Source organism: Musca autumnalis, unplaced genomic scaffold (assembly GCF_047663935.1).
Source record: "Musca autumnalis isolate F117 unplaced genomic scaffold, ASM4766393v1 scaffold_4, whole genome shotgun sequence".
NCBI classification, from domain to species: domain Eukaryota; kingdom Metazoa; phylum Arthropoda; class Insecta; order Diptera; family Muscidae; genus Musca; species Musca autumnalis.
Genome location: NW_027411977.1, coordinates 117319865 through 117346606, shown reverse-complemented (window position 1 = coordinate 117346606; position 26742 = coordinate 117319865). Strand labels below are relative to the sequence as shown.

The following is a 26742-nucleotide window of genomic DNA, read 5'->3' as shown; positions in this document are numbered from 1 at the left end:
GCGTCCATTGAGCTCGGACCGACTGTCGATGTTGGTTCCTATGATATTGAGGTAGTAAAAGACTTCGTCTACCTCGGCACCTCCGTAAACACAACAAACGACAGCAGTTGTGAAATAAAAAGAAGAATTGTATTGGCCAACAGATGCTACTTTGTTTTAAGTAAGCAATTTAAAAACAAAGCCACATCTCGTCAAACAAAAATAACGCTCTATAAAAACTGATACTACCCGTGCTGATGTATGGCTCCGAAGCCTGGGTACTTGCGGAAGCAAACATGGCAGTGCTTGGTGTGTTTGAGAGAAAAATTCTTCGAAAGATCTACGGACCAATCTGCGTTGACGGTGAATATCGACGTCGCATGAACCACGAGCTGTATCTGCTATACAACGACATCAATATTGTTAAACGTATGGAGATGTAGCGATTGCGTTGGCTAGGCCATATCATCAGAATGAACGATGATGAACCCGCTAAAAAGGCGTATAAATACGGAGCGCTTGGCGGTGCACGCAGAATTGGCAGGCCAAGGAATAGATGGCGCAAACAAGTGGATGATGAGATTAAAAGGCGCGGTATTCCAGAGTGCGAAGCAACAAATAGTCCCCAATTTTAGTGGGTACGTTGAAATGTCAGATAATGTACATAAAATGCTTCATTCGGGAGGCCCTTTTTTATGGTGCCTATATCTAACTATGTATGTTGACAATTTTTAGTGGGCTAGAAATTGGGAGGTACCGGTATATAGGGGTTATAATAAAACATGGACCTATGTTGACAGTTTTTGATGGGAGCCTTTAATGTCAAATAACTCCTAATTCGGTTAAAAATTGTAGCAAAATCCTCAAAACACCGAAAAACGGTACATAACGTGGGAACAATTTTTGTTGGCTCTTAAATTTCAAATTACAGAAAGATCGTCCAGAAAAATAAAGCTAAGGTACGAAAATCGGGAGGTTTGTTTTGGGGCTATACCAAAACATGGACTTACGTTCGGTTAAACATTTTAAGTAAAATCTCAAAATACCGAAAATCGGGAGGTATCGTCATATTGGGGCTATGTTGAAAATTGTTGATGTAGATGTGTGGTGACCACTACAACCTTCAAATGTCAAATTACAGTTAGCTCGGTTAAAAATTGTAGCTAAATTGCCAAATTACTGAAAATCGGGAGGTACCGTTATATGGGGGCTTTATCCATACATGGACCTTTCTTGACAATTTTTGGTGGAGAGGTGTGGTGACCACTAAGAACTTCAAATGTCAAACGTCCAAGTTACAGCTAATTCGGTTAAAACTTGTAGGTAAAATTCTCAAAATACCGAAAATCGGGAGGTACCGTTATATGGGGCTATACCAAAACATGGACCTATGTTCATAATTTTTTCGAATATAAGTTTTTTTGGTCACTAAGAACCCTAAATATATATGGAATAATTCGAATTACAAATGGAATAATTCGAATTTCAAATGGAATAATTCGAATTACAACTGGAATAATTCGAATTACAAATGAAATAATTCGAATTACATATGGAATAATTCAAATTTCAAATGGAATAATTCGAATTACAAATGGAATATTTCGAATTACAAATGGAATAATTCGAATTACAAATGGAATAATTCGAATTACAAATGGAATTCTCGAATTACAAATGAAATATTACGAATTACAAATAGAATTCTCGAATTACAATTAAAATAATTCGAATTACATCTGAAAAAGGTGTAGTTTACGATTAAAAAAGTCCAGCTGCCCCCATCTGCCACCCGCTAAATTATATACCACTTATACCACGGCTCTAAAATCGTAAAATTCCGAAAATCGGGAGGTACGTTTATATGGGAGCTATGCCTAAACATGGACCTATACTGAAAATTTTTTGCAAGGAGGTATTTTGCTCACTCAGAACTCAAAATGCAAAATTACAGCCAAATCGGTTGGAAAATGTGGTAAAATCGTCAAAATTTTGAAAATCGGGGGGTACGTTTATATGGGAGCTATACCTAAACTTAGACCGATAACACTGTGATACAAAAGTGGACAAAATTTTTTTGCAGGGGTTCTGATGCATAATTTCGGTATTGTCGGAGTCCATGGAAGACGAAAATACCTTTGGTTTCTTTGGGTCACTTCCTTTTTTTGATTTTATAACGGTAAATGTAGTGAAAACGGGGTTTCTTGGATTTTCAACTTTAAACGGACATAACTTCTTGTTTCCACAACGTACATTTACAACTTATTTTTTATATAAAAGGTGAGAATCATGTCTTTCGAACAAGCCGTAATTTTTAAAAATCGGGTAACAAATGTTTAAGTTATAGTGATTTAAGTGTAACAAAAACGCATTAAAAACAGGAAAATGCTTTTCCTGGTGCTCTAGGCTGCGTAGAAGACACCAAACGGCGTAATTATTTACTTTTATCCAGGAGGAAATTTAGTAAGCTTTACAAAATGGGGAAAACCAATGAAATCGGTTGAAAAATGCGTGAGTTATGCCATCTTAGTGTGTTAACTTTTTGGTTTTTCCTTTATAAAAGATTGGTACCTTGTGCGTAATTGTTAACTAGACAAATTCAAACTACAATCATACGCACCAAGGTACCAACTTTTATAAAGGAAACCCCAAAAAGTTAAAACACAAAAAATGCCATAACTCAAGCATTTTTCAACCGATTTTATTGGTTTTCCCCATTTTGTAAAGCCAACTAAATTTCCTTCTTGATAAAAGTAAATAATTACACAGTTTGGTGTCCTCTACGCAGCCTAGTGCACCAGGAAAAGCATTTTCCTGTTTTTTAATGCGTTTTTGTCACACTTAAATCACTATAACTCAACCATTTGTTACCCGATTTTTTTAAGTTATGGCTTTTTCGAAAGCCATGATTTTCACCTTTTAAATAAAAAATAAGCTGTAAATTTCCATTGTGGAAACAAGAAGTTATGTCCGTTTAAAGTTGAAAATCCAAGAAACCCCGTTTTTCACTACATTTACCGTTATAAAATCAAAAAACGAAGTGACCCATAAAAACCAAAGGTATTTTCGTCTTCCATGGACTCCCACAATACCGAATTTATGTATCAGAACCCCTGCAAATTTTCACTGTAGCACAGTGTAATTATCATTTTTGCATGGAGTATTTGGTTCACTCAGAACTCAAAATGCCAAACCAGTTGGAAAATTTCGCTAAAATTGTCAAAATACCGAAAATCTGAGGGTACATTTATATGGGGGCTATACCTCAACGTGGACCTATATTGAATATTTTTTGCAAGGAGGTAGTTTATTCACTCAGAACTCAAAATGCCAAGATCCGGCCACAATCAGCCAGATTTATCATACAAAATTAAATCCACGTATTGACTAGCTTTGTTTTCACACAAATCCTTCAATGTAATGCTGGTTTGTAACATGTAAAGGGGTTTCTACACGGTATGTTTTATACATGTTATGCATAGCAATTGTCACTGTTGGTTTTGCTCATATGTAATTCCTTCTGCACTGCAAAATTTTATTATTCACTCGTTTTCTGTTCTCTTTGTTATTTATGTATAGAACAAACAAAACAGCTGTCTTCCTTTTGTTGTTCAGACAATAATAGAGCGCGTTCTATTCGTAAAAAATGCATATGTATCACTTTGATGGATTGAAATTTTTGTATGGTTCACACCATGTGTACAAAATTCAGATATGTAATAAGTGACAGTCGTTATGTATAAAACATACGGTCTAGAAACCCCTTAATGACGATTGCAAATGTTTCGGATCACAGTCTGACTTTATTTTTCATGTAAAATATAGATATATGTAGATATGTATGTATGTATGTATGTATATAATATAAAAAATTGTATTGTATGTATTTATAAAATAAAATTAACCAAATCTTGCCGTTTTTCCACCACGACGTCGTATTACTTTTCGTATCCATTTATTCATTTTTCTTATATTTGTATATACGCCTGGGTATTTTGGACGAGCACAGCCAATACCAAACGATACAATGCCATATTGAATTTTTCCATGAACTAGGGGACCACCAGAATCGCCTTGACATGCATCTTTTAAGGGTGTTGTGGCGCAAAACATGTACCCTGTAATTGGTATATTATCTCTGGCATATTTACGCCGACATTCTCCTCGATTAAGATTGTGAATTGTAACACCTCTTAAATGTGTTGCTGCTGATCCACCTTCTTTACGCGCTCCCCAACCGCTAACAAAAAATCTTTTTGGTAAACGTCTTCCTTGACGCGATAATACGATGGGACGTACAAGTCGATTAAATGTAAAACGTCTGCTAACACGGATCATGGCAATGTCACGATTGGCTGTATACGAATTATATCCTTCGTGAATGACAACCAGACGTGCCCGTCTAATTTGTCCGCCTCTATTGGCATTCGATGAACCAGCGCGCACCGCAAATTTGCCACCGCCTTTAACACAATGAGCTGCAGTTAAAACCCAATCTGCACTTATTAGAGATCCACCACATATAAAATAACCATCGTCATAGAGGGCAATTTGCCAGGGAACCTGTTCTATGTTAATAGATTTTCCACCAATTATCCGTGTACCGTTAATATTGTAAATTTTTGGATCAAAATAATCCAAATCATTAATGCCTTGTTCGAATAAAGTTATATTTCGTAATTGTGCCGAAGTGCTGTTAATTTTAAACACAACAAATATAAAACCGATTAAGAGAAAATTCCCGTACAACCACATCTCGATGTTGTGATAACGCGTTTGCAAATGAATCTAAAGAAGAGGTCATTCAGAATGATAGTTTACATTCTTATTCATGAATATCTAATGACCTTTGACTAATGTTATTCAAATGAAGAGGTGGTAGATGGTATGTATGTATGTATGTACGTATGTTTGTCTAAGTTGTGTCAATTCTTTCTAGCGTGACCTAAATAATATTCGAAAAAATATCTATTAAAATAAGATTAGATTTATTGCGACTTCTTTCTTTTCATCTTTACATGGAATTTAATACCATGCGTATTATTTTAATAATCTGACAAATGAAAAAAATATTAATTAGTACAGGAGAATGTTTGCCTTCGGCGAAAAGAGCTTTATCTATGTATTTTATAATCACCTTAAACAATCATAATCACCTTACAATCAGTCTTTAGACTATCGAGGTTATATACACTTTCTTCATACGGCCAAAATGTGCCTCATCGAAATAATGTTTTTATTTTGGATCAGCCGATTCGATTTGGACTTCGTAATATGAGATGAGGTTCGAATATAGACTATATATGTTAACTCCTTAGTGTACCTCTCACACAAAATTTCGAAAAAGTGCAGTTTAAAAGCTGATTTCGAATCCCTTTGATTTTTGTTGTATCGACTTCTATTCGCTGTCCTCATTACAATGGTACCAGTTTTTCAGGAGCAAGTCCATACTTCCTGAGAAAATAGCCCGAAAGCTGTAAAAAACCCCTATGGCATATGTGTAGAGGATCAGTCAAACATTTGGCCTTTATAACATTTTTCCAACTTATTTTAAGTTTGAAAATGGGCCACGCCACATTTGTCCACTCCTACAGGTACCTCTCACACAAAAGTTAAAAACTTTTCGCTAAAATGGTGTGCACAATAATTCTAGAAGGCAGTAACCGATTTCGACCATACTTTTTACATAGTAATAGATATTTCTAGCGACGCACTCCTCGTCGCATCACAAAATGCACCCAAGAAAACTACCCAAGAAAACTACAATCGTACCGACATCGTAACGAAATCGGAACAAAATTCGGACTCTACGTCCGATGTCGGATCCGAAATCGTAACGATATCTTAACGAAAGTTGTATGAAGTGGTTGACATAATTTCGGAACGAAATGTCGGAACGAAATCGGATAGATGTCGGTCAGAACTCGAAACGAAATCGGAAGAAAATCCTCGGGAAATTCGGAAGGCGAATTTTTTCTTCCGAATTCTTAGTACAGATTTCTGAACGATTTCGGAATAATGTCGTACGAAAATTGGAGGTACCCTCCGAATCTTCCTAAAGATATCTGAACGATTTTGGAATAATGTAGTATGCGAATATCGAAGGAAAAATTTTTCTCTGACGCCTCTTTTTTATTAATTGATCTTTGTTATGTTTTTATTGGAAGATTGTAATTTCAAACGTTTCTCTAATGATTTTCACTGCTGTTATCATTTTTTGTACGAATATGTTGAGTATATCAGCACTAGCTTGAATTATTATATGTTGCATTTTTAATTTTGTTTTTTCAAAATAGTCTGGCTTAATCCCATTGTTGTTGTTTTAATATTTTAAAACAACTATTTTATTAGTGGAGAAGATTTGGCATTGTTCGCCAAGGGGTAAGGCAGGGAATACTATAGTTTCGATCCACGCCACTGGATCTCATCAGTTCCCTTGTTTCTTGTTTGTGGATATTCTCCACCGAAGTTATTTTTCAATAACTTCTTCAACAAGAAACTTTTTATACTTCTTGTTGAAGAAGTTATTGAAAAATAACTTCGGTGGAGAATATCCACAAACAAGAAACAAGGGAACTGATGAGATTCAGTGGCGTGGATCGAAACTATAGTATTCCCTGCCTTACCCCTTGGCGAACAATTCCAAATCTTCTCCACTAATAAAATAGTTGTTTTTAAATATTAAAACAACAACAATGGGATTAAGCCAGACTATTTTGAAAAAACAAAATTGCAAACGCTATCCCAATAAAAAAAACGCCACAATGCTTCAAATTGAAGACACTGGCACGACGTGTGTTGTTTTTGCTGTAAAGCAGACCAACCAAATTTTGGTGTGTGCATTCGTCAAAATTCGACGACACATACAAGTGGAAGAGGTTTGAATTGTTTTCGCAGACACTTCGTCGGAGTTGTATGAGGTTGCCAAGGAAAAACTTCTCATTGAACTTTTTTCTTTGCTTACCTTTATACTTCGAGCTGACGATTGATGTTTGGGTATAAAAAGTTTCTTGTTGAAGAAGTTATTGAAAAATAACTTCGGTGGAGAATATCCACAAACAAGAAACAAGGGAACTGATGAGATCCAGTGGCGTGGATCGAAACTATAGTATTCCCTGCCTTACCCCTTGGCGAACAATGCCAAATCTTTTCCACTAATAAAATAGTTGTTTTAAAATATTAAAACAACAACAATGGGATTAAGCCAGACTATTTTGAAAAAACAAAATTGCAAACGCTATCCCAATAAAAAAACGCCACAATGCTTCATGTTGCATTTTTATTTAAAATTTGTATATGCGAATTATATAACCAAGCATTTTGTTATTCGACAACAAACTAAAATGAAACCAATCATCTTTTGTATATACACTTCACCCCGGTTATCTACCTCTCTGCTTAACTGCCCTTCCCGTTTAATTGCCTCACAATCTAAATCCCCAAAATTTTTTCATATAAATGAGTTCAAACTGTCCCGGTTAATTACTTTTCTATAAGTACCTAATTCGGATATTTACCTGGCAAATATTTTCCCAAAAAGAACATTTATTAATACTTTTCTCGGTTTATAACCCTCAATGGTATATTTCTGAGACAATCGATTTCGATGACTACGTGAATTGTGATGAAGATGTCCAGTGTTATATTATGGTGTTATGATCACAGATGAATAAATTTCTTATTGATTAAATAATATAACTTACATTATACTCTTAGACTTGGTTTTATTTTTTGACTTATTGTTTTCTAATTGTTGTCATTTTTTGTAAGGCTAATGCGGCCCATACACTGTGGGCATGCACGACAGCATTTGTAATAGTATTGGTAAATTTTGAAGTTTTTGTCAATGTATGTGTGAGTATTTTACGCAGTATCGAAATCAAAATAGTTTTGATTTTGTAAATGAACCCTTTTCAATCCGATGAATTTTATTTATTTTCCAAGTTACCAACAAACAATTTTTGAAAACAACAAATATTATTTGTGAGGAAATTAAAAAAAATTGGAAAACTTCAACCCAAAATCGAGTTTTGGAGAAAAATTTATCATTTTTGGAATATGGATTGAAGGAATGCCACACACTATTCAATCACACACGTACACAAGGGTTCATCGGTAGATGTCCTGCATGCCCATAGTGTATGGCCGGCATTAGACAATTTTCCTTGGTCCGTGTTTACACACACGGGAAAGAAAATTTAGTTTTTAGGCAATAGGGGGTAGGAAAGAGTATTGAGGAGCTCTTTCCTCTCCGCTCTCTCCCAAAAACTCAATTTACTTTCCCGAGAAATTTGTGTGTCTAAACACAGACTTGCGGCAATTGTCAGTTGGTAGGTGAGAGAGGGTGTTGAGAGGCAAAGGGTTACCATATGCCTCACCTCTCTCTCCATCAAATTGACAATTGCCGCAAGGAAAATTGCCTAAAGCCTTTACCTAATTAACTGCGTGTTGCGTGTGCGTTCAAAAAAACAAAAACAAAATACATGTATTAGGGATAGGTAATGGAAAGCAATAATCGATTTTTCGACTTTTCGATTTTGGTCTAAAACTAAAAATGCGATTTTTCGGTCTTGCGATTATTTCAGTTGTTTTAAAACTCGACTTTCGACTTTTTCATAACCGCAGAAAATCGATTATAATCGACTATTCGTCGATTTTCGAGTTTTCTTTTGAAACTGTAAAACCGCAAAAAGTGTAAAACCGCCAAGTCCACAATCTATGGGCAAACTCGAAAATCGATCACAAGATAATCGATTATGCGATTTTCCCTCCAGACAAAAGTCGACTAAGATTTTTAGATTTTTGACTGCAAAAAGTCGACTAAACGATTGACCGAAAGTCGACTTACCTATCCCTATCCCTAACATGTATTTGTTTTCAATTTGAAATACATGTATTTTGTTTTTGTATTTTTGAACGCACACGCAGTTAATTAGGTAAAGGCTTAATATGGACTTTCATAGAATTTAAAAAAAAATTCAAAGTTGTTTGTGCTAAATCTTTTTTTATAATAAAACAAGTAAAAAAGTATCAGTCGGCTTTGCCGACAGAGATATACCCTCAGCCTGTGTATATTGAAACAATTTTTCCCCAAAAAAGTATTTATATAAGGGGTATAAAAATTTTGAGCGTTTGAACCGACAAAAATGTTGATTAGGATTGATCAAAAGTTTTGCGAAGGAGATACTAAAAAGAATCGGCTGTTTGCTCATGAAGTATGAACTTGCCCCTGAAAAAACTTTTACCATCGTAATTGAGACAGCGAATGCAAGTTGCTTCAACAAAAATCAAAGTGATTCCATATCAGGTCTTAAAGTGAAGTTATCCGAACTTTCGTGTGGGAGGTACCGGATGGAGTGGACAAATATAGTCCATATTTGAACATGATCTATATCTGTTGGATATATTAGGATGTGTAAAGTATGGACCAATTCGGCCACTCGCTTCAAGAGTTACCGTACGAAAAAATTTTCCAAACATTTTTTAACTTTTATGGGGGAGGTACCTGAAGGAGTGGACCGATGTGGCTTATCTTCGAACTTAAACTATGTTTGGACAAAATATTACTAAGGCCAAGTTATCTTGCGCTCCAACCACCTCACACGAGGTCATAGGGGGGTTTTTTTTTGCAACTTTCAGGCTATTTTCTCAGGAAGTATGGACTTGCCCCTGATGAAACTTGTACCGTTGTATGGGGGGCAGCGAATACAACAAGCGATTCGAGAGATGGCCCTAAACTGAACTTTTCCGAAATTTTGTGTGGGAGGTACCCGAAGGAGTAAACCGATTGAGTCCATACTGAAACCTTATCTAAGTCTGGTACGCATTTCACGATGGGCAAAGTATGGACCAAATCGGTTACTCCCTTCAAGAGTTATCGTGCGCACAAATTTTCCGAACATTTTCTATCTTTTGTGGGGGAGGTACCGGAAGGAGTGGACGATATAGCCCATCTTCGAACTTAAACTAAGTTTGAGCAAAATATTACGAAAGCCAACATTTAAACCCAATCGGTTCATCCGTTCGAGAGTTATCGTGCGCTCCAGCCAGCCAGACAGACGGACGGACGGACATTGCTCAATCGACTCCAAATTGTCTGAAACACATTTCGTCCAAACATACTTGGGGTCTAAAACCATTATTTCGATGAGGCACATTTTGCCCGTATGAAAGTGTATATACCCTCGTTAGCATAAATGCTGAGGGTATAATGAAATGAATGTTATTTATTTCAAAAAGTCATAACCATACTGCTCGTTGATGCTGCATTGTTATTTCCTTCCATTGTCCTCTTTCGATAGTTTGTAGAGGTTATTTACCTCTGTGCATTTATTTGCTATTTTACCTTGGTGGTATCAAAAAGATTTTTCATAGTTTTTTTGCACCGCTCGTACTTTTCCAGAAGTTTTGTTAGTTGCTGAATTGCATAAATTTAGAGCAGTTTATTAGTTTCCTACCACATTTATAATAAGTAAAAACGTGGTTAATTAAGTTCGGCTGGCCTGATTGTTTATTAAGGCATATTCCTTGGAAGGGTAGAATATCTTAACTGATGAAAATCACTTTATATTGATCACTTTCTGCGTGGAGGAGTTCAGTAGGAAGGAAAACAGTTTAAAAACTAAAATAGGGCTTCCTCGTTTTTTTTTATCAAAACCAATATTTACAAACAACTCTCAAACAACTGACTATGTATAAGCCTGTCTGGTTACTTTTCCAGCAAGAACTTTCTCAGAGAGTAAGGAGTTTTTACTCTATTTTGCTAGAAAATTGTAAAAAGTAAATGGTCTGTTCCAGAACTGCAAGAATCTACTAATTTTTACTATTTTTTCCGAAAACATAAAGGAAAAAATGTTATCGTAGTAAAAAATAGTAGCTTCTGGCAGGTTCTGGAACAGAGCAAAACAGTCATCTTTCCAGCAAAAACCAGCAAGCAATCAGCTGATTTGCCAAGACAATAATTTGTCCGTCAATAAAGAAACCAAAGGAAGCAAACATGTTGTATTTTATTAAAAATAAAAAAGAATATGAACTAAAAAATTATTTTTCCACTTTGCAAATTTGTTCTCCAAAACACAATACAATTAGGCTTTGCTATTTCCACAATTAAATTGTTTTTCACTATAAAATAAGTTTTCTATCTTCTGGTAAAACAAAATTCCAATTAACAAGCAATTCGGTAGAAAAAAGTGACTAAAATCTTCAAATAATCTTAAATCGGGTGGTGCCCCTATACCAAAACGTGGACCTTTACTGTCTGATTTTTTGCAAAAAATGTTTTGTACCTTATTTTGGTTGAATAATGTGACTTAAACAGTCAAAATACCAAAAATCGGGGGATGCCGCCCAATGGAGCTATATGAACACGTGACCTATACGGACAGATTTCTGGTGGAAAGTGTTATACCCCAAACGAAGACTACATGCCAAATTTCATCCATTTTAAATTGATAATGACACTGAAAACTTCAAAATACCAAATATCGGGAGATACCCTTCTGCGGGGGCTGTATGAAAACGTGGACTTATACTGACACACCTAAAATTTTATCAAATTTCGTAAATTTCGGTTTGATAATGACGTTGAAACCTTCAAAGTACCGAAAATCGGGAGGAACCGTTCTGTGGGGGCTGTATACATAAAGACGTGGACCTGTACCGACAAACTTCTAATTGAAAGTTTTATACCCCCAACGAGTACTAAATTTCAGCCATTTTGGGTGCGATATTGAGGCCAAAAAAAATACCGAAAATCGGGTGGTACTCTTCTATGAAAACTTGGACATACACTGCCGCTCACTTGAATAGAACCCCCCTGAAACATTTTTTGAAACCTCAATTTTTTCCGAATTATACAAGATATGACATTTTTAAGTTTTATTATATTTTGCTTCATATGTTTGGAGTAAACTTAGTCATTCATTTGCATTCAAATCCAACTTGTATAAAAATTATACAAGGAAAACAAAATCAAGTCAAAAATTTATGTAAAAAATTTGGCTCATTTGAATAGAACCCCCCCCCCCCCCTTAAAACTTGGGAATGCAGAAAGATTTTATTAGAAGATCGATGCATATTCACTCTATATTGAAAACGAAGTACTTTCAGTAATATTCAATAAAAGTATATCCCTCCTGATTAAGGATACAACCATATATCCTGCTTTGGCAAGGATTCTTTAAATAATCAGGTGTAATGCCTAACAAAGCTTGCTTTTTTCTTTCAACAAGTTTATTTTTAGAAGCGTACTGTCTCCTTTATTCGTATATTTTACGCATAAGTCATTCCCATACATTTTGGAGAATATTTACCACTGCAGAATATTACGGCCCCTCAAGGATATCCGCATTCCTTTCCAAAAACTTAAGTTTTGATGACTCGAAGTGTACAAAAGTTTATAAAATCGTTATGAAATTTCCACTCGGGATATCCGAAAATGCTTCTCACTACTGGAAATGCCTGTTTTAGAATTCGAAAAATAAACTTGTTGAAAGAAAAAAGCAATCTTTGTTTGGCATTACACCTGATTATTTAAAGAATCCTTGCCAAAGCAGGATATACGGGTGTATCCTTAGTCAGGAGGGATATACGTTTACTGAATATTACCGAAAGTACTTCGTTTTAAATATACTGTTTATTCCTAAGTTTTAAATGGGGGTTCTATTTAAATGAGCCAAATTTTTTACTTCAATTTTTGACTTTATTTTGTTTTCCTTGTATAATTCTTATACAAATTGGATTTGAATGCAAATGAATGACTAAGTTTACTCCAAACACATGAAGCTAAATATAATAAAACTTAAAAATTTCATCTTGTATAATTCGCAAAAAATGGAGGTTGAAAAAAATTTTGCAGGGGGGTTCTATTCAAGTGAGCGGAACTGTATGTATACCGAAAATTTTCTTCTGGAAAATTGTATACCCCGCTCGAAGATTAAATACCAAATATCATCCATTTCGATTTGATAAGGACTGCGATATTGAAGCTAAAACCTTCTATACTGATAATTCTCTTCTGGAATATTTTATACCCCCATTGGAGACTAAATATCAATTTTCATTTATTTCGGTGTCATAATGATGCTGAAATCTTCAAAATACCGAAAATCGTGGGTACCATTTTGTGGGCGCTATATAAAGACGTGGACATATACCGACAAACATCTTGTGAAAATTTATATACCCCCAACGAACACTAATACAGAATTTCATCAATTTTGATGCGATATTGAGTCAACAACCTTAAAATAACCGAAAATCGGGAGGTACCGTTCTACGGAGGCTTTATGAAAACGTGGACTATACCAACAATTCACTTTTGGAATATTTTATACCTCCATCAAAGACTTAATATCAATTTTAATCCATTTCGGTTTTATAATGGCGCTATCATTGAGCTAATATGAATCGGGGTGCACTCATTGATATGAGAGAAGTCTCCCTTGTCCCTTCTGGGATGTTTGTGGAACAATTATAATGGCGCTGAAACCTTCAAAATACCGAAAATCGGGAGCGACCGTTCTAAATTGGCTCTATTAAGACATGAACCTGTACTGGCATAAGTATTTCTGATGGCAAGTTATGTACCCCAAACGAATTCAACCATTTTGGTCTGATGATGGTAAAAAACTAAAATCGAGAGGGACCCTATATGAAGACGTGGACCTATACCGACTTATTTCTGGTGGAATGTTTTGTACCAAAAATGAAGTTTAAATACCAAATTTCATTCATTTCAGTGCGATATTGAGGCAACCACCTTAAAAATACTGAACATCAGTAGTGCGATTCTCTAGCTCATTTTTTAAGTTATCGACAAAAATCGGTAAAATTAAAATGCTTTTAATTTCGGTAATTAGCGATATTTTGCGTTTTAATTTTACCGATTTTTGTCGGTAACTCCAAAAATGAGTTAGAGAATAGCACAAGAGGAGGTATTGTTCTACGAGTTCTATACGAAAAAGTGAATACATACCAACAATTCTCTTTTGGAATATTTTATATCCCCACCGAAAATTAAATGCAAAATTACAGCCATTTCGGAGCGATATTGAGGCAACAACCTTAAAAATACCCAAAATCGGGAGGTACCATTCTACAGGGGCTATATATAGCAATCCTACACTGAATTTTCTGGTGAGTACAGTGTACACCATTCTCGAACCCTAGAAAGAAGGAAGGTAGGGCCTCAGCACGACATTACGTTGACTGATCCGGAGGGGTGCGCAAGTTATTTCAATCGACACTTTGTCGATCACCCGGGAGTGACAAAGCGATATCTTCCTATCTAGGATAACCCAACACAATTTTCAATAGATGGTGTTCTTCTGTTTTACTGCTTCCCAGTGCCACAAATAGCTATTCAGTTGCCGATCATCAGCATGGGTTCCGAAAGCAGCGCAGCACGACAACAGCGCTGCACGTCATCTCCACACATATTAGTCAAGGGCTCAACTAGAGGAAGCCGTGTGATAGAAAAGTGATGTTGGGGTTTGACTTATCAAAAGCAGTTGATATTGCCAAGCACTCTACGTTGTTTGAGGACATCAAACAGGCAACCCCCGGCCAAGTTTGAAACGTTGGATAATGCTTTATATGTGTGGGCGCCGGTCGGAATTCAGGAATTAAATAACAAGAAGTACAGGCCCCGTATATTGAATCAGGGAGTTCCCCAAGGTGGGCTGATATCTCCGGAACTTTTAACCTCTACCTCTTCTGCATTCCTCCCCCCAAACGGCATTGAGATTGAAACGTGTGCGGATGATTGTACAACCATGGCGTCAGGTACCTCCCTGATGTCATTTTTGAAATACTAAATTCCTCTTTGACTGATCTTACCACCTTTTTCCACGCGAGGAATATGCAAATAACCGCCACTAATTCTACGGTCACTCTGTTCACCACATGGGCGGCAAAGGTGAGAACTGAGTTGAATGTCATGGTCAATGGTAGCAGAATTCCGACCACAAACTACCCCCAAAATTGTAGGAGTCACATTCAACAGCATGTTCACGCCTTCCACGCATGACATATCTATCTGCGACAAGCTAAGATGAAGGAACAAGATCCTCAAGTCCCTAGCCGACAGCACTTGGTGTGCAGATAAAGAAACCTTGTTGACAAATATAACGCGATAAGTCGGTCGCTTTGTGGCGCCAGTTTGGTCCGCAAATATAAGTGCAACGCGATGGAAAATATTCAAACCTGTATCAGGGTGCCTCCTCATGTCTTCAGTGGATCATCTACATGAGGAAACAAAGATTCTTCCAGTACAACAACACAATGGTATGCTTTCGTTGCAGTACTTCCTCGGGTGTTGCAGTGAGAGCCAACCTAATCACCATATGGTGAATAGGACCCCCACCCAGGCATGTCACAAACACACAATAGGCCGGCAAATGTTAGCCCTGCGCAGTGGAAGAATATTCAAACCTGCCAAAATCCCGTCCTGAGACAGGGTGCCTCCTCATGATACACATTAGGAGGCAAAGTTTTATCGGTGCATTAACACAAAAGGATGTCGTCGATTCAGTACCTATTTGAGTGTTATCGCAGTAAGCATCGCTGTCACGATTTAATGGACAGGCTTCCCCTACACAGGCACGTCGGGAGAGATCTTTATGATCTAGAGAAAGAGAGAGAGAGGTTCAAAGGTATAAACGAAAACCTCTAGACTAATGAACCTATCAGGCAGGCTTGGATAGCATTCACACTGATGCAGTCGTGCAGGCAGTACAGAGATACAGTGTGAATGCCGTACTTAGGAACCCCCCACCAATAGCAACAGGAGAAAGCCAGCTACCAAGGCAAACTTAAAATTACTCTGGTATGGAACTCGACCGAAGAACCTCTAGATTCGTGCACGAATAAGTAACTGACGTTTCGGAAGTCAGCCTATATGAAGATATAAACCTATACTGACCATTTTCTGGTTTAGAGCTGCATAACCACCCCCCATTTCGTTGGAATAATGAGTCCACAACCTTCAAAATACCGTAAATCGGGAGGTACCGTTCTGTGGGGGCTATATAAAGACGTGGACCTATACCGACATATTTCTGGTTGAAAGTTCTTAATACAACTTAATACAACTTTCAGCCATTTCCGTGCGTTAGTGGACACAACAAATCGGGTGGAACCGTTCTATGGGGGCTATATAAAGAAGTGGGCCCATATAGACAAATTTCTGGTTTACAGTTCTTTACCTCCCAACAAAGACTTTATACCAATCACTCTCCACGCTGTTTGAAGACAAGAAGTTCAAGCTCCGTAGAGTGAAACAGTATGTGAGATAATATCTCAGGAACTGTTTAATCTCTACATCTCCTGTATTCCGCCCTCTCCAGACGGTATTGAGATCGTAACGTGTGCGGATGATTGTATGATCTTGGTGTCAGGTACTTTCTCTGATGTCATTTATAGAAGGCTAAAATCTTATTTGATTGAACTTACTTACCACCTTTTTCCACGCGAGTAATATGCAAATATCCGCCACTAAATCTACGTTTGCTCTATTCACCACATGAAAGGCAGAAGTGAGAACAGAGTCGAATGCCATGGTCGATGGTAGCAGTATTCCGACCACAAATATCGCCAAAATTATACGGGTCACATTTTCTACAGCATGTTCATGTCGTCCGTGCATACAACGTACACTCCGGTTCATCTGAATAGAACCAACCAATATTTGCCTAAAAGTACTGTTATATCTGACGATAGGAGAGGAATTGTAAATTATAGTTTTGTGGACATGTAGAGTATATAGTAGCGGATATTTTCAATACCTAAGATGTTTCACATATGCGTTATAACGGTACTTTTTTCTCGCCTTTGTTTCTTCACATCAACTATCTTAGAACCTTTTGAAATTCCAAAGACTTGACGGTGACATGAAGCATTCGGTGGTGGAATTTCTTTATTTTTTGGGCCTGTAGATGTCCACAGCCAACGAAACTGGGTGGAACCCATCGATTTGCAATCACTTTCCTGAGATAAAATATCAATTATTGGATTGGAAAGGTAGAAATTTTGTGTTATCTTTACCATATTTCCTCTGTTTCGGACTCAAAAACCTATAAAATGTGACTTTTTTTGTAATTTTATTGTAGTCTAGTAAATTTTGGATATAATTCAGTATAAAATTTTGACTTTATAAATTGTTTCTACCGATTTCTACATAAGAATATTTTTTGGAGGTCTAAGCATCGATTTTCATCAAATTCCAAGACCCTAATAACATTTTTTGCGCAATATTTGTTGGCAATCAACACTCACGGCCTTTATTTATAATTATAAATAGTTTTTCGTTAAAGTTTACCACATCTAATAAGGAATTTGTGTAAATTCTTATGGTGGTTCTATCCTGGTGAACCATTAAAACATGCTAATATTTTGACATTTTTTCATAAGCTAATAAAAAGTACCGTTATAACGCATATGTGAAACAAGTTAGGTACTGAAAATATCGGCTACTATATACTCTACATGTCTACAAAAATATAATTTACAATTCCTCTTCTATCGTCAGATATAACGGTATTTGAAGGCAAATAATGGTTGGTTCTATTCAGATGAACCGGAGTGTATATCTGCGACAAGCTGAGTTGTAGGCACAAGGTCCTCAAGCCCCTGGGCAGTAGCACTTGGGGTGCAGATAAAGAAATTTTGTTGACCACATATAATGCTACAGGTCGGTTTATGGCAAGCTATGCGACGCCAGTTTGGTCCGTGATGGAAAAATATTCAAACCTATCGGAACGCCGCCCTGAGAACTGCAACAAGGTGCCCAGGGTTAACAAGCCTATCAAGCAGATAGGACAATTACCCTTCACGACACACTTCACCTTTTCAATTTCCGTGCCAACCCTGCTCAACTAACTCCAGTAGATTTGTGGTTACATTCCTAGGACTGGAGATAGATCCAGAGCCAGGTTAAGCAGAAAAGCGATTATACAAACATATCAAATACTGTAACAGCAACAACAAACTTCTAGTGCAAATTTTAATATCCACAACGAAGACTTAATACCAAATTTTAGCCATTTCAGTGGGATATTGAAAATACCGAAAATCGAGAGGTACTGTTCTATAGAATCTATATCAAATATCAATAAAAACCTCCTAGGTTAATAGAAACTTCTATACCAAAAAGCTCTACATTTAATATTGCGAGCTGTATCTTAATTTCAACAGGCACACGGACATGGTTACATTGATTTAGAATATTATGCTGATCTAGAATATATACATTATAGGGTTAAATTTAATTACACTGTGCAATATGTTTGAGATAATCGTGTACAAACAACTTCTATCGAGAATTTTATGAAAGTAGAGACCCAATAGACAAAATCCCTATTTGGGTTTTGTTTTCTTAAATCGGGCTCGGATTTTATGGCCCCATCTACACATGGTTGAATATTGAGTTTTTAAAGCAAAGCTGTTTGCATTTCCAGTGTTGCATTGTGTTATACCCTCCATATTACGGTGGAGGGTATAATTACCAGAAAATGGAGGCTTACCAAATTAAGTATGAATTTTACGTTATCGTCTTCGACTACTACATATCACTAGAACATGTTTCTGTAAGCGTCTTTAGTCTGGATGACATTTCCATTGCTCATATGTAAAATAATATAAATAAATCCTCATAAAGAAGGTTAGCCCGGCAAAATGTTCTAATGTAAACATGGCGAAGGTTTCTCTACTAGACATTCTAGGCGAAAAATGCGTCAGTAAATCTAGGTTGGTATCTCCACAAAATAAAATATCAGTATATATCTTTTCTTAATGTAACTTATTTTATTATTTCAAAACACTTAGGTTATTTAAATCTTGGCTTCTTACCACCCCAACGTTTCACAACCTTTCGTATCCATTTATTCAGGCGAGGCACATTCGTATAAACTCCGGGATATTTCGGTCGGGCACAACCTATGCCAAATGACACTATACCATATTGTATTCGTCGTCGAACCAATGGTCCCCCAGAATCACCTTGACACGAATCTTTGCGTGGTCTCTTGGCACATATCATAAATTTTGTTATGCGTATTCCATCATTGGCATATTTTCGTTGACATTTTCTTCGTGATATTTTTCTCAATTTAACACCCCTTAAACGCATTGAAACTTGTCCATTTTCGCTCGTTGTACCCCAACCACTGACGAAAAATTGCTTAGGTAAACGTCTTCCACGCCGTGCTAATGCTATGGGCTTGACATATTTTGTAATACGGAACTTTTGGCGCACTCGAATTAATGCAATATCTCGATTGCCGGTATTGCCATTATATCCACCATGTACAACGATTATGCGAGCTCGACGAATTTGACCGCCTCGATCAAGAAAAGGAGAACCAGCACGCACAGCATAGCTGCCACCTCCCCCAATACAATGGGCCGCTGTCATAACCCAATGAACACTTATTATTGAACCACCGCATATAAAGTAACCATCGTTGTAGAGAGCGATTTGCCATGGCGCCCGACGTATCGGAATCGGCTTTCCTCCAACTATCCTTGTAATGTTGTTGTTGTTGAAATTGTAAAATTGCCGTTGAAAATAATCCAAGTGATAATTTATTCCGTCTTCTTCTTCGAATAGAGTTATATTTTTAAATTGTCCTCTAACGATGTGAAGTTGAAGAAACCAAAACAGCGCACTGGTCAAGACGAACTTCTTTAGTCTACACATCTTGGTGTTGTAATAAATCTCAATGACTATCATCATCGATGAGAAGATTTTGCAGGCGAAAGTTATTTTTTTATCTCAATTCTTGGCAAATTTTAGGAAATTTCTATTTCTTATTCTATAGTATGGTATTATCTATAATTTTTGTTAGCAAAATAAATCTGCAATTTTGTTGTATACACAAACATATGTATGTATATAGAGTTTGTATGTTATCAACATTTTATCAAATTTGTAAATATGATTGGCTGCTGGGTTTGTTCTTTTCTTTAACTACAAAGATAGAGAGAATCCAATTTGCATATCTTATAAAGAGTTTTATATGAAAGTTGCTTGTTGTTATTGTTGATTTACAAAGATTCATTGGGTCACACAGGTCAGTTATGATGGCATTCATTAGTAAACAATTATGTATTAACATGAATTTTTTATGCTTGGGGATAACATGAGTATCACGCTAGACATCACTGTTCACAATCTTTTTTTGGCTATTTTGAAAAGCCTAGCAGTCATTGGGAATTTACAGTCTGTCGCAAAAGTTAGTGTGCAACATTGAACTCAAAATGTATTGGGGATAAAAAGCACTTATTGATGACCAAGTATCATCATAATACTTATTGATGACCAATTATTCTTGGTTTTACGGTCCAATGTACGGTGGATTTGTCACTATAAGTACTATAACTGTCATTAAATCTAATTAATATCCACTTGTGGATCTTAAAAACAGATTTAGTTTTTCTTTTTTGTTCAAAAATAGGTATTAAGAATTTTTTACACAGTTCCACCAGGGTTCTGCGGTGCATACTACATACTTTTGCGATATAAATTTTGGGCCTTTTGGGATTCAAACCGTCCATTTTCTAATGAATACACATATTGCGCAATTTTCATTGTTATCACCGAAGACTACTTTCGTGTCTATCAAATAAAACTAATTGTTTGTTGTTTTCAATAAGTTATAGTGCTTTTTATACCTAATACATTTTGACTAAGGCCCATACCTATATACGTCCGTATACCCAGGGCGTGCGTGGTGAAAAAAGTAGAATACATGTATTCTTATGAGAACTACCGAAATACGACGAGCGTATACTTTTTGTAAGTTGAAAAATTTTAACTTTGACAGAACGTTATTGTTTGTATGTGTGTGTGTTTTGTATTTTAGTCCCAATTTACATTGGGCGAGTTTACTTGCGGTAATTGTCATTTTGTAGGAGAGAGAGGTGAGGCACATGGTAACCCTTTGCCTCTCAGCACCCTCTCTCACCTACAAACTGACAATTGCCGCAAGTAAACTCGCCTAATGTAAATTGGGACTTAAAAAACAAAAACCCAACAAAACCCCAGCCAGCATTTTTTGAAAATTATAATCAAATTCGAGTCTTTTTTGATCCGACTGCACGATTAAAAAGCTGGAAAATGAGCTCATTTTCTGATCATAAATGACTCCTTTGTCGGGAGGAAAACGTAACCTCAGGCGACTCTTCTAAACAAATCACAAATGAGTCTTCCTCTGCATTATTTTCGAGTCATTTTATAATCATGTTCATAATCGTTTATGAGTCTTTAGGGAGTCATTTATGAGTCTTTTTATTAGACGAAATAAATTAAAAAAAAATTATTTTTATTCTCTTTTGTTTTTTGTTTCTTCCCTTTGTTTTGTTGTCTTTTCTGCTTTGTTATTTCTTTTAATTATCCTTTATGTTGCGCGGTGGTTTGTATACTGCTTCTTCATTTCACTTGGCAAAACCTGAACATGTGTTGTGTTTGTCTATACACTTAATATTATACCTTACATATATATCAAAGTTTTATAGAAAGTGTATATGAGAATTTTATTTTTTTAGTTACAACCAAATAAAAATAAAACAAAGCAATCAGTTTTTAATCACCTAACTGTTCAAAATATGATCAGAAGATACATAATTATAATCACTTTTCAAACACCTGCATGACCCTTTTTTGATTAAGCACTTTTCAATCTTCCAGATGATCAAAATGTGACAATAAATAAAAAAATGGTCACATTTTAAACACTTCAATGACTAATTTGTGATTGCTACACATTTATTGTTGTATTTTAAATTGAGCTCTTTTTAATCACTACAGGGAGTCACTTTCGCGTCCCTTTCTGATCATACAAGCGACTTAATCAGTTTTTGATCACCAAAAGGACTCTAAAAAGACTCCTCAATGTGATTTTTGAAAAAACAGTCTTCCAATGCTATCTGGGACATGATATACAATTCATTGCAAAGGAAAATTATTTGTTTTACGAGTGAAAACATTTAATTTAAGTTTCGGTCGAGGATTTTGTGTTTTAAATGTGATTTTGGACTCAACGTATTTGGGTAATACGGACGCTCAGAGAGCGTTGTGGTGGTAGGTTGGTGAATAATTTTTGTACGTCGCGCTGAGAGTTAGTTATAGCTGTAAGTTTTGCGACAGACTCTATTACAAGTTAAGTAGGGCCCCAGTAGAAAGTGTCTTGAAGACAACATTAGGTCTGTCTGGTTACTTTCCCAGCAAGAACTTTCTCAGAGAGTAAGGAGTTTTTATTAGGTCTGTACGATAACTTCGCATGTAAAAAGTACTTGCAAGTACTCAGCAAGTTCTCAGTAACTTCTCTCCACTTATTTTACTCTCTCGAAGCTAAAAATTTGCAGAATGTTATCGAACAACAATTTGCAAAAACTTGCAAGAAGTCAGCTGACTTGACAAACAAAAAGTTTGGCGGATAAGACTCAATTTAACAATCGAAGACTGTTTACAAAAATTTTTTTGATTATCCATTGCTACAAAAATAATTCTCTTTCCATATCATAAACGGCTGGCCGTCCACATAGTGTTCCTCCTATTTCATGGATGCGCCGATTTTTGTTTAGAAATAAAACAATCACAAACTACAAAATAAGTCGTTTTCCATAATTTATTATTATTATTATTATCTCTTTTTTATCTTGTAATTATTTTAATAACCAAATGTGGTTTATGTTTTTGCAAAGAATTGCAAAGTCCGCCATAAAACATTCGATTTTAAATCAGCTGATCAAACTTGCAAATTCTTACATGGAACATTTTGCTCGCAAAAACTTGTAAGTTCTCAGTAACAAAAGTCTCCAAAATTCTCTCCAAATTCGCTCTCTTTTACTTTAAAGGTTTGTTATCGAACAGCATTTTGTAAAAGTTTTTACAAATTTGTACAAACTTTTGGGTTATCGTACAGACCTATTCTCTTTTGCAAGAAAATTGTAAAAAGTAAACAGCAAAAAACAGCAAGCAATCAGCTGACTTGCCAAAACAGAATAATTTGTCCGCCAATAAAGTTACCAAAGGAAACAACAATTTTTAATTTTTCAAAAAATAAAAAAGAAAATGACCCAAAAAGGATTTTCCACTTTGTAACTTTGTTCTCCAAAAAAAAACTATACAATTTGGCTTGATATTTCCACAATAAAATTGTTTTTAATTTTCACAAACATAAATCAACAAAAAATTAAAAACAGATTGATTGTTTTCAGGAAGAAGTAGAGTTGCAAGTGCTTCCCAGACGAAATTTGTCCAGCAACAATTTGTAAACTCTCAGTAAAATAACTGCCAAAATATCTCTCTTGAATAGCTATCTTTTGCTGACTTAACATACGACTTCCAGTCACGGCTGCCAGATTTGACGATTTGTCGTCATTTTGACGATTTTTTTGTCAAAAATTGATAAATGACGATTTGAAGATATTTACCCAAAAAATGACGATTTTTGGTATTTTGCTATTACAGCCATAAGTAATGATCAAATATTTGTATGTAATTTTAATAATAAACCCACTTAAAGCCACTGGTCGCTTAAACGCCACAAAAATTTGTTACAAAAATTGACTTAAAATTCGACTATTTTCGCATTTTTTGTGTTATTGTTTTTGCATTTGGTAATGGTATTGTCTGTTATCTGTCATGCCACGCTTATAAAATTTAATTTGGCTTATGCATTTCCACGCATCTGATCTAAAATGCAAACAATTTAAAAAAGCGACATTTTTGTAATTTTCGTCATTTGATGAAAAATTTAAATTTAATCAAAAATGTTACTTACATTCATATAAATTCAGGCCTTTGTTAGGAATGTAGTAAGATAATTTCAAAAAGCAAGGTCATGTTAGAATAAATAAAGGCCTAGACTTTTTCAATTTCTTATTATGACCTCTGTGCACAAACTTAAAAATTTAAATAGATTTGATTTTTAAAGCAATTTTATTCATTTTTGGACATCCTTAAAGATTTTTTGTGAAGAAGGACCAAAAGCAAAAATCGGATTTAGAATTTCGTGAACCAAGGTTTTGGATTTTGCAGAAATGTTTGAAAATAATTAAAACTAAACAAAAAACAGAAAATGGATTAAACCCGACTTGTTAAAGATGATAAACTCAAATATTTGTTTACAAAATTAATAACTTTATCGTTGAATTTACTGATTTGTTTAACAACTTGAATATCCATTTTATGTTTCTTTTAAGAAAATATATATTTAAATGTGTGTATTTCAATTGTTGACGATTTTATAAAATAGATTTGACGATTTTTATTTTACAAATCGTCATTTTGACGATTTTTCTTAAAAATAATCTGGCAGCCCTGATTGCACCATACACACAGCTCTTTATTATAAAATAGACGAGAGCCCTGTTGTTACGCTCTTTGGCAAAAATCCTCTCTCCACCCATAAAAAATATATTCTATCATAAAAAAATATGTTGGTACCCAAATAAATAAAAATGAGATGAATTGGACCCAAACAAATTATGTTTGGATCCAAACATATATTTGTTTGCAACCAGTCCGAAACATATATTTCTTTGGATCCAAACATATTTCTAATATATATTTTTCTGCATGTAGAGCAGCGTAGCCCAAGAGTTTCCATCAATGTTTTAGTACACTGATGGGCAAATTGCGAGAGACTCATGTATTTTTTACACTTTTGTGTGTGAAGCAGAGCATTTCTGCCCATCAGTGTTTTAGTATGTGTGTATGTATGAGTGCAGAAAACAACAACCATATGATGTTTGTTGTTTGTTTTCATTCACTTACACTGTAAGTGAGAAAGAGAAGCAAATGCAAAAACAACTCAGTGGGCGCCCTCACTATACTGTCTTTGCAAAGAAGCGCGTCCTTGGTGTAGAGCAGCGTCGCCCATAATATTTCCATCAATACTACAGCATATGTGTATGCATTGGTGAAAAAAACAACAACCACATGATATTCATCGTTTGTTTATTTACACGTACACTGTACGTGAGAGAGAGAAGCAAATGCAAAAACAACTCAGTGGGCGCCCTCACTATACTTCTTTGCATAGACAGCGCGTCTCTGGTGTAGAGACACCGTTGTGGAGGAGCTCAGTACTTTCATAAACTGTAGGAATCTTTTTAATCCATTTTGCTTCAACACAACTCGTGGTGGAGGGTGTTCAATGTTCGACCCGACCGAACTTAATGCGTTTTTACATGTTATTAATTATTTTTTTTGTTGGCGTTTTTTTTTTAATTATTATTAATTATTTTTTTAATTATTATTAATGACCAATAAATATGCCATATATTGTAAAACATAAACGTATCGAACATATTATAGAAATTTCAAATATTTTGTTGTAATATTCTACGAAGAACAAAATTTCTGTGACAGTGCTACCATAACTTTTGATGTCCGGCCGGCCACTAGATCTACCTATATTCAATTCCAGTGTGATCTTAATAAATATACAGACATAATTAATATGCACATAACAATGTATTTTATCTCTTACGACGATTTGAGGGTATAAAGAGAATGATAAATTTAGTATACCTTTCATTTTATTCTGATATGTATGTATGATGTATGCATACACGAAACGAAACAAATGTAAATATTATCTATTTTTTAGTTTGGAATGTTTCTTTAAACGGTCACGATGTGGTTTGCGCCACTTGGTCTATTGGCAATTTTCATCCAATATTCCAGTACCACAACGATACAAATCGACAAGATTGAATTGTCTTTGGATAACTATGAAACGAGGAATTACAATACAAGTGGAGTTCGTATTGTTGGTGGTAAACCTATAAACATACGTCAAGCTCCGTGGCAAGTTGCTGTCTTCAGAAATGGGTATTTTATATGTGGCGGGTCCATTATAAGTCGTGATTGGATTTTAACTGCCGGTCATTGTGTCGCATCGGGCGGAGAATTTGCCATTCGAGCTGCATCACCTTTTTATGATCGAGATGGGCAATACCGAGTTGCTCAAATAGTTGTCCTCAATGCTGAATTCAATTTGAATACATTTACAAGTGATATAGCTATGATTCGAGTACGCAACAGTTTGAAAATTACCCAATATGCAAGACCTATTTCACTAGCGAAACGTGGTCGCAGCTTACCACAACGACTTTTTATTAGTGGTTGGGGCAGTCTTGAATATGATGGCCCAGTGGTAAATCGTTTACGAGGTGTTACCCTTTCCCGTTATAACCGAAGTCAGTGTATACGGAAATATTTTGAAGCGGGTCTTCTAATCACCAATACTATGTTTTGTGCCGGTCATTCGGGACGTGATGTATGCCAAGGTGATTCTGGTGGACCATTAGTTCGAGATGGAATCCAATATGGTATTGTATCGATTGGAATCCGTTGTTCACAGCAACCCAGTATCTTTACAAACGTCCGAGTTATGAATCAATGGATAAGGCAATGTGTGAATCGCTGGGGAGGAGATATGCCAACATTTAGATGATGAATATTTTAATGTGTATTTATATGTAGTTTTATTATAAATAAATTATGTTGAAAAAATCCAGAAAATTTTTTTCCTAGAAAGCCGCCTGATTTTTGGCTCTTTTTGGAGAAGGTGCAGTACTTGCAAAGTACAATGCCGATATTGGCGCCATACAAGAAACAAGATGGATTGGGAAAGACGTCGCAGCAACACATAGAGGACAGATGAAATGTTTGACGACCATATAGAAGAAAAAAACAAGCAATAACGGCCTTAAGTTTGGCTGGGGCGATCTTTATAGTTGATGAAAGTATTA

General features: G+C 35.7%; 2 protein-coding genes across 2 annotated transcripts; one reads left to right on the top strand and one right to left on the bottom strand.

Annotated features, from left to right (window-relative positions):
• Positions 1 to 3879: 3879 nt before the first annotated feature.
• On the bottom strand, positions 3880 to 19675 carry LOC141403053 (uncharacterized). Its single transcript, XM_073985217.1, has 2 exons — positions 18826 to 19675; positions 3880 to 4631 (listed from the first exon to the last, which is right to left on the bottom strand). Exons 1-2 carry the CDS (start codon positions 19673 to 19675, stop codon positions 3880 to 3882), a joined length of 1602 nt encoding a protein of 533 aa, XP_073841318.1.
• Positions 19676 to 25617: 5942 nt separating this feature from the next.
• On the top strand, positions 25618 to 26491 carry LOC141402114 (trypsin alpha-like). Its single transcript, XM_073982793.1, has one exon. The coding sequence runs from the start codon at positions 25623 to 25625 to the stop codon at positions 26442 to 26444; it is 822 nt and encodes a 273-aa protein (XP_073838894.1). The 5' UTR covers positions 25618 to 25622; the 3' UTR covers positions 26445 to 26491.
• The last annotated feature ends 251 nt before the right edge of the window (positions 26492 to 26742 follow it).